At 41.3% G+C, this 15,238-nt stretch overlaps 1 protein-coding gene across 4 annotated transcripts in view; it reads left to right on the top strand.

Annotated features, from left to right (window-relative positions):
- Positions 1-15,238, top strand: part of LOC106606345 (NLR family CARD domain-containing protein 3) — a 23,420-nt gene extending 8,182 nt beyond the window's left edge. For all 4 annotated transcript variants that reach the window (XM_045719773.2, XM_045719772.2, XM_045719771.2 and 1 more), the window contains exons 2-8: positions 5,202-6,251; positions 8,347-8,460; positions 8,569-8,634; positions 10,264-12,015; positions 12,166-12,339; positions 12,447-12,620; positions 13,001-15,238. In XM_045719773.2, the coding sequence (XP_045575729.1) occupies positions 6,085-6,251; positions 8,347-8,460; positions 8,569-8,634; positions 10,264-12,015; positions 12,166-12,339; positions 12,447-12,620; positions 13,001-13,178 (2,625 nt within the window). In that variant the 5' untranslated portion in view covers positions 5,202-6,084 and the 3' untranslated portion in view covers positions 13,179-15,238. The remainder of the gene's footprint in view (positions 1-5,201; positions 6,252-8,346; positions 8,461-8,568; positions 8,635-10,263; positions 12,016-12,165; positions 12,340-12,446; positions 12,621-13,000) is intronic.

The raw sequence follows: 15,238 nt of genomic DNA, 5'->3' as shown, positions 1-15,238 counted from the left end.
TTGCTGCACTCGCATAATAGGTAGTCAGCCTGCCACGCAGTCTCCTCGTGGAGTGCAATGTAATCGGCCATGATCGGTGTCCAAAAATGCAGATCACCGATTGTTATGAAAACTTGAAATCGACCCTAATTAATCGTTCACACCCTCTTAAACCGTAGCCCCACCTATCTCTTTAAGGATTCACATATGAGGCAATGTGCTAAAAGGAGTGAGTAAGAAGGTGTAATAATCTAGAAGAAAAAGAAACGCACACCTATCTACGATGCTCTGAGATTCGTACTTTTAATTCACGCTTTGTTTTACCCACATTTTTACCACAAGGACAAGTTCTAAGATAAATAACTGCCTTAGTGGAGCACGTGATAACACCTTAAATTGGGATCTGTTTCCCTGTTTGATCTACATTTATAAGTGCCATTGCATTGAGCACAGCCATTACACTTGTAGTGTCCATCCAGTAGGGGCACAAATAGATGTTGTTCAGGAATATCTTGTGGTGGTAAATCAGAGTGCACCAATTGGTCTCTGAGATTTATGCCCCGCGAGAATACGACCAAGAGAAGGTCCGAAAACACATTACCGAGACTATCATCGGATTTTAGAATGTGCAAATGTTTGTGATCGATTCCCTTAATTTGTCCAGAGTACTTTGAATAGCGGGTAGTTAGAACGCAAGAATGCGTCTTTTTGCGAGACTGACCTTGAAAAAGGTCATGTCTCATTTTGTTTAGAATTTTCTCAATGGCAGTATTAAGCTGACCATTTTTATACCCCCTCTCCTTGAATTTTCTTTGCGTCTCAGAAATCTGATTGTTTTTTGCAAATTCTTTTGATTCGACAGAATTGGCTGTAGGGCAAACTATTTTTCAAGGGACAACTGTCAGTCCTCAACAAACTGTTACGATCAGTAGGTTTCCTGTAGATTAGTGTACAGAACATTATTTTCTCAGAAGATCAAGAAAACTGATTTGACGTGTATCAGATTGCATAGTAAATCTCAAATGTTCAGAACAGGAGTTAAGAAAAGCATAAAACGCCTGTAGCTGTTTTGCATCACCCCTCCATAGAACAAAAATATCATCAATATACCGTTTCCAAATAATGATGTTAGGCAAGAAAACATTTTTGAGAGGATTAAAAATAGACTTTCTCCATGTAACCCACATACAAATTAGCATAGTTAGGGGCCATGGGGGATCCCATAGCAGTACTTTTCGTCTGAATAAAGAAATCATTTAGAAACATGAAGTAGTTGTGTGTGAGTACTATTTCAGCCAATGTTATAATGCAGGCACTGGAAGGTAGTTCATTAGGGTCATGTTGTAGAAGAAAATGTTCCATAGCTTCAATACCGCCCTCGTGTGGAATATTTGTGTATAACGACTCAACATCAACAGTAACTAACATGGTATTCTCAGGGTGAGGATCAAGAGATTGAGTAATAGAGATCATACTGCTGGTGTCCTTTACAAAGGAGGTGAGCTGTTCTGTGAGTGGTCTAATAAAAAGTCAACAACAGTAGATAGAGGGGCCATTACTGCATCAATGCCCGCTACAATAGGGCGCCCTGGAGGTTTTGTAACATTCTTGTGTAATTTCAGCAAAGTATAGAAAGTGGCAATTTTAGGGTGTTGAATACCCAAAAGTCGTGTTCTTTTTTGGTTATCTGACCAGAATGTAAATACCCATCTAGGACAGTAAGGATAATATTCTGAAATTGGGAAGTGGGGTCACTTCTGAGTTTCTTGTAAAAGATGTTGTCAAGTAGTTGTCTATGACACTCATTTACATAAGCTGTCCTATCCATGAGTACCACAGACCCACCCTTATCAGCAGGGCGGGTAAGGACTGACGTATCAGATTGTACCACCGACCCACCCTTATCAGCAGGGCGGGTAAGGACTGACGTATCAGATTGTACCACAGACCCACCCTTATCAGCAGGGCGGGTAAGGACTGACGTATCAGATTGTACAACAGACCCACCCTTATCAGCAGGGCGGGTAAGGACTGACGTATCAGATTGTAAATCAAGGAAAGCTTGTTTTTCATCCTGAGGTAAATTATGGAAAGATATGTACTCCTGTTTGTTCTTAAGGAGATGAACAACATCTTTTTCAACAAGTCTGCAATATGTCTCGATAGAGAGATTGCGATTGGCCCGAGGTATAAAATAACTCTTACTTCTAAAAGGAGTTGGAGTATGTGCAGGTGAGTAACCTACTGGTTCAATAGAAACATCAGGATTGGGGGAGCTAAAGTATTCCCTTAAACGGATGTTTCTAAAAAACTTAAACATGTCTACCTTAACATCAAAATCGTTGCACTGGGATGTAGACACAAAAGATAACCCTTTATTAAGCAAGGAGACATGGGCAGGGCTCAATATCTTGCTTGATAAATTAAAGACACTCAGTCCCGTGGGTTCTGGGACCGTCCCTCTGCCTCTGATAGTCGTTTCTTCTTACCCCGTCGGTGCGCACCTCCGCTCTTCCGTCGGCCCAGTCTCTCCGTTGAATAAAAAACTGCCACTGGAAGCCGATGAGGCGCTGGTTGTAGAGTTGTAAGAAGGTGTAATAAACAACCAAATATTTCAAGACTAAAAGTGGTGAAAGTAGTACTATATCCTAATCTGACTTTGGTGCAGGTCATGTTGTTCTTCACATTACCGTCTCTAGTAAAAAACACACTATACAATAAAATCAACATTTTATTTGTCACATGCGCAGGATACAGAAGGTGTAAACGGTACAGTGAAAATGGTTACTTGCATATTTGCATACTAGCAATATAAAAAAATAGAAAGTGTCCAGATACAAATATTGTATAAATATTTGATAATTATTAGATGATGTTTAACCAGACACACTTGTCTAAATTGATGAGTCATGTGAAAGAAATTCTATAACCACCCCCCAGACACATCTAGCTAAGTGGATGGGTCACTATTGTCTAGACATGTACACATGTTCATATAATACAATAGATGGCTGTAATCACCCCCAGACCCACCTGGCTAACTTGATGGGTCATCATCTGGCGAAGTGGAGTCTTTGGTTTAGACATGTAGCTAGCTAAACAATGAACCAGCATAATCCCAACACATACTTCTACCAATACAAATTGATTGTCATAGCTGTAGTATGAATCTGTAGGTAGCTAAAGCTAACCAACTAGGTTCAATGTTAGCTAGCTAGCTATAGCTAACATTAGGCTCTAACTAGCAATGCAAATGGATTTCTGATATGAATAATATTACTACACAGATCATACACGTAACGTTAGCTAGCGAGTCAGCAAGCTAACGTTAGCTAGTTAGCTAACAGTACGCTTTAACTGGCAATGAAAACGACTTTCTGCCAAAATTAGAAACATACAATATCTGAAAATGTAGCTAGACTCTTACCCATATACATGGATGAATGCTTTACAGCAGACTGGATCCATTTAACTCTGTTTTGTTTGTAGCTACATCTTGTTTGGTCACCTTTGTGTCAAGGCACTCCGGTTCACACTGACCGTGGCGTGTGTAGAAAGTAGCCCATCACAACTTTATCCAACTGATCTTTGTCGATAGCGCCTGGTAAATTCAGGGCATCAATGTTGTTGAGAAAAGTAGCAACACTTTTGTAGTTTTCGATGGCTAACGTTATATCTTTCAAAAAAACAGAGGTAGAATGCATTATCAACACATTCTGAGCAGCTCATGTTATAGAGAGAAGCATGCTACATGGCAGACCAATCCGAACTCATCTCCCGGCATGTCCAGCCTATCCATTATCTCAGCTAATCATGGCTAGAGGGAAGGTTGCTGACTTTTTCTGTGGCTAAACCAACTAGGTTTGTAATTTTTACATTTACATTTTACATTTTTATTCATTTAGCAGACGCTCTTATCCAGAGCAACTTACAGTAGTGAATGCATACATTTCATACATATAAAAAAAAATCATACTGGCCCCCCGTGGGAATCGAACCCACAACCCTGGCGTTGCAAACACCATGCTGGCGTTGCAAACACCATGCTCTACCAACTGAGCCACAGGGAAGACTAAATTTAACAATTTTATTCATATTTACAGATGACATACACATTTATTATTAAGGCACATGAAAGTTTGCATGTTCCAGAAGGCATTTCTGCCAAAATAAGAAATACATAAAAAAAAATAAGTTAAAATGCCTCTCCTGTGAAGTAGTGACATGCAACATACACCTAGCTTCTTGAAACGAGTTAATTGATTGAATTTCTAATGGAAGAATGGTGTCGCATCCTTCCAATAGAGTTACAGACTGCTTTGTAAAGTGGCTTACATAAATGGGCCATGACACATCACAAAGCGATTGAATTACTCCCTTGCTGAAAACACATTTCTGTCTTGATATTCCTTAGGCATGCATTTCTGAAGTAGCCTATTTGCATGTCAAACAGGAATGATTGGGTAGGCAAAGTTTCTCCTTCTATGATCCGAATGTTAGGGAAGTAACTAACTACGTCATGTCCATAAACAAAGCTATGTGTTGATTTTATATATTTTTTTGTAGGGGATTTATTACTGTAGTATAGGCAATGAAATAGGCAATGCAACACTAAAATAAACACACATTTCCAAGAATAGAAAATGTAATGAAAAGTAGCCAAAATATTTCCAAGTATTATGTCTAAATTATTATTGTTATTAACACTTATGTAGGCTTATTTGTTATTCTACTCGTTTATAATAATCATTATTATTATTGTTATTATTATTATTTGGGACACAGCAGCAAACTTGTGTGTGTGGGGGGTATTTCTGTTGTTGATATCATTACTAAGAGATCAAGACAGTGACCATTCCTTTAGTCAGTCTAAAGTGATGCTGCGTGCATGTTTTGCTGTATTTTTAAGTATGGAAGGTGTAGGCTATACATGACTATTACCATTATTATAATTATTATTAGGCCTGTTAGCAGCAGTAATAGCAGTATTAAGATGCCCTTCACAAAACTAGTGGCAAAATAGTTTTTGTTTGGTATGGCTGATATTAGCTATATAAGCCATAATATTTGGGCTAGTTACAGTTGAAAAAATAGTGGCTTGTCCATTGTGAAGGCAAAGGAAACCACAGTGTGGCAAGTACCCATTCAGCTTGGGGGATTTTAACATTCAATTTAACCACTTCTCTGCTGTGTGTCAAGTAAAGTGCTTTGTGTGTTCACAGGTCAGCACATCCTGATCAGAGGTCTGTTATGAATTCCCCCGAGGAGAGGCACATTGTAGGACCCCTTGTACACAGTTCATTTGAAATGCAAATCTGACTCAACTGTGTTGTCATCATCAACCAACATTGTTAATTCTCCTCCAGTGCTACCAATAGTATTTTTTTCCAGAAGTCACAGAATTTTCAGAGCAGATCAGAATCCCACTTGTGATTGGTAGATTATGTATTTCTTCTAACGTTGCTTTATTAAACTTGGAATATACTCCATGAGTTAATGCTCAAGAGGAGAAAATGAAGCACCTCTTGACATATGCTAAGTGTAACTGCCACTAGTGGTAATAATCCCTGGTTTTCAGTGCTCACAACACTAAAATCAATCAACCCAATCAACCACACACACTTCTAGCACATAAAGTAAGCATTTTGTCTTTATGACAGACTTTTAAGTTACAGGCAAAGTTTTGTTGCTCTCGGAAGAAAAACCTTAACTCAAATTGTCAGATAAGTTTTTTGTTACATTGATTGTTATTGGTAACTATCCACAACTCTAGGATCTCAATGTTAAAATAGGGACCTTTCTTTTCCATTTCCTGGTTTCAGTTTTGGTGGGTTGGATGCAAGGAGGATGCAAGCTGGGTTGCACCTGTGCACTACTAACAATACTTAATTATGTACCAACAGTGAATTACAGGCATAAAGTATATAAGGCTACAAAGCACCAAGACTTTATTTTGCACATCCCCCTATCAGGGTAGATCAGCTTCAACTGTCTAAGAAATTGTATTTCTGTTAAGCTTGAAATGAATGTACCATTGCACTGCAAGTGTTGCAAATAGTGCTGTTTTTTTTAAAGTCCAGTGTACAAGGGGTACACTGTGCCAAAATGAGTCTCTCTGGGAAGAATGAAGAGGGAAGCACTCCCTCTAGTATCTGTGAAGATACTGAAGAAGAAGCCACTGCTTCTGGAATGAGTTTCTCAGGGAGTGAGGGAGCGATGTCCCCTAAACGAAGTTTTCCTGCCAAACAGGACACTGACAGGGAACTTAAGAGGTAAGATCATCAAATAGGTAAGTGTGAAGGAGCTAATATTTTGTCAAAACTCTTGTACGAACCAGTATTGGTTGCGAAGAATGGATAATATTAATTTATTTGTACATAATGTTTCCACCATCGTGACCGAAAAGAGGTTCTGGCATCAGAACAGCAATCACTAACCTCGGTTTTGATGAGGACTTTTACTTCAATGAGTCTTTAGCGCAAGACATACATACTGCTCACCAGGGACTAGACACTAATCCCCGACACTTGGAAGAGAAAAATATGTCACTATAGCGGCCGCTGTGCGGGCACCCTTATGAAACTACGTTGGCAAGTGGATAGACCGCCACTACCATCCATTCTATTGGCGAACGTGCTATCTTTGGAGAATACAGTGCCTTCGGGAAAGTATTCAGACCCCTTGACTTTTTTCACATTTTGTTTCATTCCAGCCTTATTGTAAAATGGATACAATTTGTTAAAATCCTCAGCAATCTACACACAATACCCCATAATGATAAAGCGAAAACATGTTTTTTGAATTTTTTGGCATATTTATAACAAAAAACAGAAATGCCTAATTTACATAAGTATTCAGACCCTTTGCTTTGAGACTCGAAATTGAGCTCAGGTTCATCCTGTTTCCATTGATCATACTTGATGTTTCTACAACTTGATTGGAGTCCACCTGTGGTAAATTTAAATTGATTGGACATGATTTGGAAAGGCCCACACCTGTTTATATAAGTTCCCACAGATGACAGTGCATGTCAGAGCAAAAACCAAGCCATGAGGTTGATGGAATTGTCTGTAGAGCTCCGAGACAGGATTGTGTCGAGGCACATATCTGGAGAAGGGTACCAAAACATTTCTGCAGCATTGAAGGTCCCCAAGAACACAGTGGCTCCATCATTCTTAAATGGAAGAAGTTTGGAACCACCAAGACTCTTCCTAGAGCTGGTCGAATGGTCAAACTGAGCAATCGGAGGGAAAGGCCTTGATCAGGAAGGTGACCAAGAACCACATGGTCACTTTGAAAGAGCTCTAGAGTTCCTCTGTGGAGATGGGAGAACTTTCCAGAAGGACAACCATCTCTGCAGCACTCCACTAATCAAGCCTTTATGGTAGAGTGGCCAGCCGGAAGCCACTCCTCAGTAAAAGGTACATGACAGCCCGCTAGGAGTTTGTCAAAAGGCACCTAAAGACCCTCAGACCGTGAGAAACAAGATTCTTTGGTCTGATGAAACCAAGATTGAACTCCAGACTCTGACTGGGCCACTCAAGGACATTCAGAAACTTGTCCCGAAGCCACTCCTGCGTTGTCTTGGCTGTGTGCTTAGGGTCGTTGTCATGTTGTAAGGTGAACCTTCTCCCCATTCTGAGGTCCTGAACGCTCTGGAACAGGTTTTCATTGAGGATCTCCCTGTACTTTGCTCCGTTCATCTTTCCCTTAATCCTGACTAGTCTCCCAGTCCCTGGCGCTGAAAAACATCCCCACAGCATGATGCTGCCACCACCATGCTTCCCCATAGGGAGGGTGCCAGGTTTCCTCCAGAATTGATGCTTGGCTTTCAGGCCGAAGAGATCAATCTTGGTTTCATCAGACCAGAGAATCTTGTTTCTCACGGTCTGAGAGTCTTTAGGTGCCATTTTGGAATAAGGCTGTAAGGTAATAAAATGTGGAAAAAGTCAAGGGGTCTGAATACTTTTCCGAATGCACTGTATTACCTCAACTACCTCGTACCCCTGTGCACATTGACTCGATACCGGTACTCCTTGTACATAGCCTCGTTATTGTTATTTTATTGTAAACTCTGCATTGTTGGGGAAAGGCTAGTAATTAAGCAATTCATGGTAAAGTCTACACCTGTTGTATTCGGCGCATGTGACGCATACAATTTAATTTTGTCATTATTTCAGTCAAAACAGATATTTCATTCAAAACAGACATTTTGTTGGAGACAAATTTACTAGATCACTAACCTATACCTAGCTGTAAGTGCATTGACTGGTGACAAATAAGTAACCAACCATAAAAAGCAGTTACACAAATCTAAAATGTGTGCTAACTCACCTATGTTGGAAATTGTAATCCTGCCTTAAACAGGATCAAGACAGACCGACCAGTCTCACCTGTACCTAGTGGTATCTCCATGAAGAGTGACCAGTCTATGGGACATCCTATTTTCTTCAAGGAGGGAGAATTATCCACTGGGCAAAGGTGAACTGAGACATAACATGGTGTTTGATTATGGCATTTCCTTTTATTTAGCATCTTCTGTATAGATAAAGACTGATGTTATTGCTCTCTGTGCTCATTTATACCCAGCGGTATCTCTGAGGAGAATGACCAGTCAATGGATAACCAACCCAGAGTCCCTACTGATGACAAAGTGTAAGTTATAACAGTTTGCACAGCATCCTACCTTTTATCAATACATTTTATTCACCAGCCATGTGTCTGACATCTGGTACCTTTTTACTCTGTGAATTTCCAGATAATAGGCTCCAATTCATCATTTAGGATGCCTACTTTTGCTTGTCATTAGATCCCTTGTCTACAGGACATCATTCAGTCTGACATACTAGAAATGTGAATAAAATTGCATGATTACCAAACTCAGCAAAATAAGAAACGGCCCTTTTTCAGGACCCTGTCTTTCAAAGATAATTATTAAAAATCCAAATAACTTCACAGATCTTCATTGTAAAGTGTTTAAACACTGTTTCCCATGCCTATTCAATGAACCATAAACAATGAATGAACATGCACCTGTGGAACGGTCGTTAAGACACTAACAGCTTACAGACGGTAGGAAATTAAGGTCACAGTAACGAAAACATAGGACACTAAAGAGGCCTTTCTACTGACTCTGAAAAACACCAAAAGAAAGATGCCCAGGGTCCCTGCTATCTGCGTGAACGTGCCTTAGGCATGCTGCAAGGAGGCATGAGGACTGCCGATGTGGCCAGGGCAATAAATTGCGATGTCCGTACAAGTCGCGGTTTTGTCTCATCAGGGGGGATGGTCGGATTTGCGTTTATCGTCGAAGGAATGAGCGTTACCCCGAGGCCTGTACTCTGGAGCGGGATCGATTTGGAGGTGGAGGGTCCGTCATGGTCTGGGGCGGTGTGTCACAGCATCATCGGACTGAGCTTGTTGTCATTTCAGGCAATCTCAACACTGTGCGTTACAGGGAAGACATCCTCCTCCTTCATGTGGTACCCTTCCAGCAGGCTCATCCTGACATGACCCTCCAGCGTGACAATGCCACCAGCTATACTGCTCGTTCTGTGCGTGATTTCCTGCAAGACAGGAATGTCAGTGTTCTGCCATGGCCAGCGAAGAGCCCGGATTTCAATCACATTGAGCACGTCTGGGACCTGTTGGATCGGAGGGTGAGGACTAGGGCCATTCCCCTCAGAAATGTCTGGGAACTTGCAGGTGCCTTGGTGGAAGAGTGGGGTAACATCTCACAGCAAGAACTGGCAAATATGGTGCAGTCCATGAGGAGGAGATGCCCTGCAGTACTTAATGCAACTGGTGGCCACACCAGATTCTGCCTGTTACTTTTGATTTTGACCCCCCCTTTGTTCAGGGACACATTATTCAATTTCTGTTAGTCACATGTCTGTGGAACTTGTTCAGTTTATGTCTCAGTTCTTGAATATTGTTATGTTCATACACATATTTACACATGTTAAATTTGCTGAAAATAAGAAAATAAACGCAGTCGACAGTGAGAGGACATTTCTTTTTTTGCTGAGTTCATAATGGTGAGACCCAAGGTACCCAAGGTTTAGTGTAACTATCAGGAGAGGCAGATTGCATTGTCTCCCAGTAAAATGCACCAAATGTTGTCCTATAATCTTCACTTAGCCTACCAAACTATAGAATGTCAAACTCTGTACTGTTTCATCATTGATCACATCCAGATTAGAGTTTAGTTATATTATAAATGTTTACCCAAATCAATTTAATTAAATTCAACAAGGAACATGTATCTTTCTTTTCCACATATAGGTACCCAACAGAAATCCAGGAGAAAACGAAATCCTACTTGAAGAATAGGACATATTCTTTATTTGAGGGCATTGAAGATCAAGTAAAAACAACACCTCTTAACAACATCTACACAGAGCTCTACATCACACAAGGTGGAAGTGGAGAGGTCAATAATCAGAATGAGGTGAGACAGATTGAGACAGCATGCAGTTGTCAAGTAGAACAAGAGACATCAATCCAACTCAATGACATCTTCAAACCCTTACCTGGACAAGACAAGCCTATCAGAACAGTGCTGACAAAGGGAGTTGCTGGCATTGGAAAAACAGTGTCTGTGCTGAAGTTCATGTTGGACTGGGCTGAAGGAAAAGCAAACCAAGACATCCAGATCATCTTTCCACTTCCTTTTCGGGATCTGAACATGATGAGAGATACAAATCAAAGTCTGATAGAACTACTTCATCACTCCTTCATAGAAACAAAAGAATCAGAATTCTCAGAAAACAAAAATGTTGCGTTTGTTTTTGATGGTCTGGATGAATGTCGCCTTCCTCTGGACTTCCAGAATAATAAGATCTGCTGTGATGTCACAGAGTCGACTTCAGTGGATGTGCTGCTGACAAACCTCATCAAAGGGAATCTGCTTCCCTCTGCTCACATTTGGATAACCTCCCGACCTGCAGCAGCCAATCAGATCCCTCCTGAGTGTGTTGACCAGGTGACAGAGGTACGAGGGTTCAATGACCCACAGAAGGAGGAGTACTTCAGGAAGAGAATCGGTGAGGAGGACCTGGCCAGCAGAATCATCTCACACATAAAGACATCAAGGAGCCTCCACATCATGTGCCACATTCCAGTCTTCTGTTGGATTTCAGCCACTGTCCTAGAGAGACTATTGGTTGAAGCAGAGAGTCGAGAGATCCCCAAGAATCTGACTCAAATGTACGCTCATCTCATGATCTTCCAGTCAAAACTGAGGAGTCAGAAGTATCCTGTAGAGCATGCCAACGATTCTCACTGGGATAAAGAGATGATTCTGGCACTGGGAAAGCTGGCTTTTCAACAGCTAGAAAAAGGCCATCTGATATTCTATGAGGAAGACCTGAGAGAGTGTGGCATTGACATCAAGGATGCGTCTGTGTACTCTGGAGTGTGCACTCAGATCTTCAGAGAAGAGTCTGGGCTTTACCAGATGAAGGTGTACTGCTTTGTACATCTGAGTATCCAGGAGTTTCTGGCTGCACTATATGTGTTCCTCATGTTCACTAACAACAACGTCAATCTGATGGCTAAAGAGAAATCCCTCCGGAACAAAAACAGTCTATATGAAGATGCAGTGGACAAGGCCTTGCAGTTTGAAGATGGTCATCTGGACCTTTTCCTCCGCTTCCTTCTAGGCCTTTCACTGCAGTCCAATCAGCATCTCCTTCAAGACCTACTGACACCAACAGGAAGCGGCTCACAGAGCAACAAGGAAACAGTCAAGTACATCAAGGAGAAGATCAGAAAGAACCTCCGTCTGGAGAGATGCATCAATCTGTTCCACTGTCTTAATGAACTGAATGACCATTCTCTAGTGGAGGAGATCCAAAGCTACCTAAGATCAGGAAGTCTCTCAAAATCTAAACTCTCATCTGGACAGTGGTCAGCTCTGGTCTTCATGTTGCTGACCTCAGAGAAGCTGGATGTGTTTGACCTGAAGAAATACATCAGATCAGATGCCGCTCTTCTCAAACTTCTCCCAGTTGTCAGATCCTCTAGAACAGCCTTGTAAGTGCTTAGTCAAATTACATTCCAGACAGCATGCTAATATAACATAATAATGAACATCAGTTTGCATTACTAACAATTCGGTCCCAAAGGGGGGATGTATTTGTGGGCACCTGGTTATCTTGAGATGCAGCTTTTTTCTCTCCACAGTCTGAACAAATGTAAACTCACCAAGAAAAGCTGTGAGGCACTGGCTTCTGTTCTCAAATCAAACTCATGCTGTCTGAGACTGCTGGACATGAGTGGCAATAAACTCCAGGATTCAGGAGTGAAGCTGCTCTCTGCTGGACTGGAGGATCCACACTGTAAACTGGAGACATTGAAGTGAGTGACTTTGTAACTGTGTTGTAAATATAAAGATGTCAATTCTTAATGTTGTAAAGGTAGTTATAGATTTGTGTGGGTTACTTAGACGCATTATCTCTCACCAGGTTGAATGATTGCAACCTAACTGAGAAATCCTGTGAGGTGCTGGCTTCAACTCTCTGCTCAAACACCTCAAGTTTGAGAGAGCTTGACCTGGGAGGAAATGAACTCCAGGATTCAGGAGTGAGATTCATCTGTGCTGGACTTGAGAATCCACAATGTAAATTGGAGACACTGAGGTAAGACTAACCCTCATGGAGTTTAACTTACATTTCACTGGTCCTGGATTTAATACAAGGCAGTGCACTGGACAGCTGACTGTGTGACTTTCTAAGCTCATTTACGTTCGATCAACATGCACTACATTTAGAGTGAATGAGATTTCCACAAACATTGGGATAATGTTGTCAGCATTGTCGGCTGTCCAGTCTCTGCTCAAGACTTGGAATAAATACCAACCTTGGTCTCTGATGTCATAATTGGGCCTTGGTCTCTGATGTCCTTAATCGAAGACAATTTGTCTGTTTTTATCATTAATTGTGTCATTATCTTTAGATGCTAAACTGACATTTTCTGGAATATTTTATACTGTGTAACTTTTCTGCCTCACTTTCCACAGGCTGGCAGGCTGCAGCATCACAGAGGAAGGCTGTACTTATCTTGCTTCAGCTCTGAGGTCAAACCCCTCCCACCTGAAGGAGCTGGACCTGAGTGGAAATACTCCAGGAGACTCTGGAGTAAAGCTGCTCTCTTCTGTACGAGAGGATGCCCTCTATAAACTGGAGACACTGAGTTGAGTTTTATGAACACAGTAATATAGTGAACAATTAGCCATTGTAGACATCCAGACACCCGGATCATATTCATTTGTGCAAACTGTAGCGAAACATTTTGCAACACATGCTAGTTTCTTATTGGACAAGTTCAGGTAGTCCCCTGCCCTTTTTGTTCAGTGTCCTTCTCTTTGATGTCTAGTGAATACTACCCCTATATGTCTATGCTGCTGTATGTGGACTTCTTTATTTCCCAGGTTAAATGATTGAAAGCTCCCTGAGAGTCAGTGAAGGAATGGCCTCAGCTCCCAAGTCCTTGGTTGTGGGAGTGTGCTGCAGTTAAATGCATCTGGGACAGTTACTAAATTAATTTCAAACTGCATGAATATAAATATTCAATGCTTTGAAATCAACAATGATAGCTCCTTGAATCAGAGAACCCTGGCGAAGTGGTGCCAGGAAACTAACCTCAACAAACACATCACCGGGGGCATACTGCCTGTCCTCCAGGACATCTACAGCACCCGGTGTCACAGGAAGGCCAAGAAGATCATCAAGGACCTCAGCCACCCGAGCCACGACCTGTTCACCTCGCTACCATGTAGAAGGTGGAGACAGTACAGGTGCATCAAAGCCGGGACAGAGAGCCAGGACAGAGAGACTGAAATACAGCTTTTATCTCCAGGCCATCAGACTGTTAAATAGGGGGGAGGGGTGGGTGGTTGGATAAATGGGATGAGAGGTTGAGGCCCACTTTTTAGTTTTCTTGTTTGAATCCTGTACCAATATTTTTGATAATTGTTACTGTAACACCCCCCCCCCCCCCCCCCCCCAACAAAGAAAATGCGAAAAGAAACTGCATTTGGTCATTCAGTTTGATTACTTTTACTTCACCTCATTACACTGCAGTACATGGACTGACTATTACTCCCGGCTGGAATGATGACTTGTCAGTCTGTCAGTAAGGTGGCGTTATAGGAAATGTAAATATAGTTTGATGTTGGTTGATGTGTGCTGTTTCTGTTGCGTGTCAGTGGACTGTGTGTTCTGTTAGCTCAGTAAAAAGCCATTTTATAATGACATCATGCTATATCCATCATGTCTATACATATTGACTGTAGTTCAGTGTGTTCTGTTAGCTTAGTAAAAAGCCATTTTATAATGACATCATGCTATATCCATCATGTCTATACATATTGACTGTAGTAGTAAGCTTCTTTAACTCAACAACCTTATTGTCTTCCTAGTAACTCTGCTGTGCATTTTACCAGACTGGTAATGCATCGGTTTAAGGTACTGCATCTCAATGCAAGAGCGGTTACTAAAGTCCCTGGTTTGAATCCAGGCTGTATCACATATGGCCATGATTGGGAGTCCCATAGGGCGGCGCACAATTTGCCCAGCGTCGTCCGGGTTTGGCCGGGGTAGGCCGTCATTGTAAATACATTTTATTTTTATTTTATTTCACCTTTATTTAACCAGGTAGGCAAGTTGGGAACAAGTTCTCATTTACAACTGCGACCTGGCCAAGATAAAGCAAAGCAGTTCGACACATATAACAACACAGAGTTACACATGGAATAAAACAAACATACATAATACAGTAGAAAATAAGTCTATATACAATGTGAGCAAATGAGGTGAGATAAGGGAGGTAAAGGCAATAAATAGGCCATGGTGGCAAAGTAAATACAATATAGCAATTAAAACACTGGAATGGTAGATTTGACAGTAGATGAGTGTGCAAAGTAGAAATACTGGGGTGCAAAGAAGCAAAATAAATAAATACAGTAGGGGAAGAGGTAGTTGTTTGGGCTATTTATAGATTGTGCTATGTGCAGTAATCTGTGAGCTGCTCTGACAGCTGGTGCTTAAAGCTAGTGAGGGAGATAAGTGTTTCCAGTTTCAGTGATTTTTGCAGTTCGTTCCAGTCATTGGCAGCAGAGAACTGGAAGGAGAGGCGGCCAAAGGAGGAATTGACTTTGGGGTGACAAGTGAGATATACCTGCTGGAACGCGTGCTACGGGTGGTTAAACGTGTTCCTAATTGACTTGCCTAGTTAAATAAAAAAATATTTCAGTGTA

This window comes from Salmo salar, chromosome 06, assembly GCF_965601325.2.
Source record: "Salmo salar chromosome 06, fSalSal1, whole genome shotgun sequence".
NCBI classification, from domain to species: domain Eukaryota; kingdom Metazoa; phylum Chordata; class Actinopteri; order Salmoniformes; family Salmonidae; genus Salmo; species Salmo salar.
This window is presented reverse-complemented; position numbering and strand designations above follow the sequence as displayed.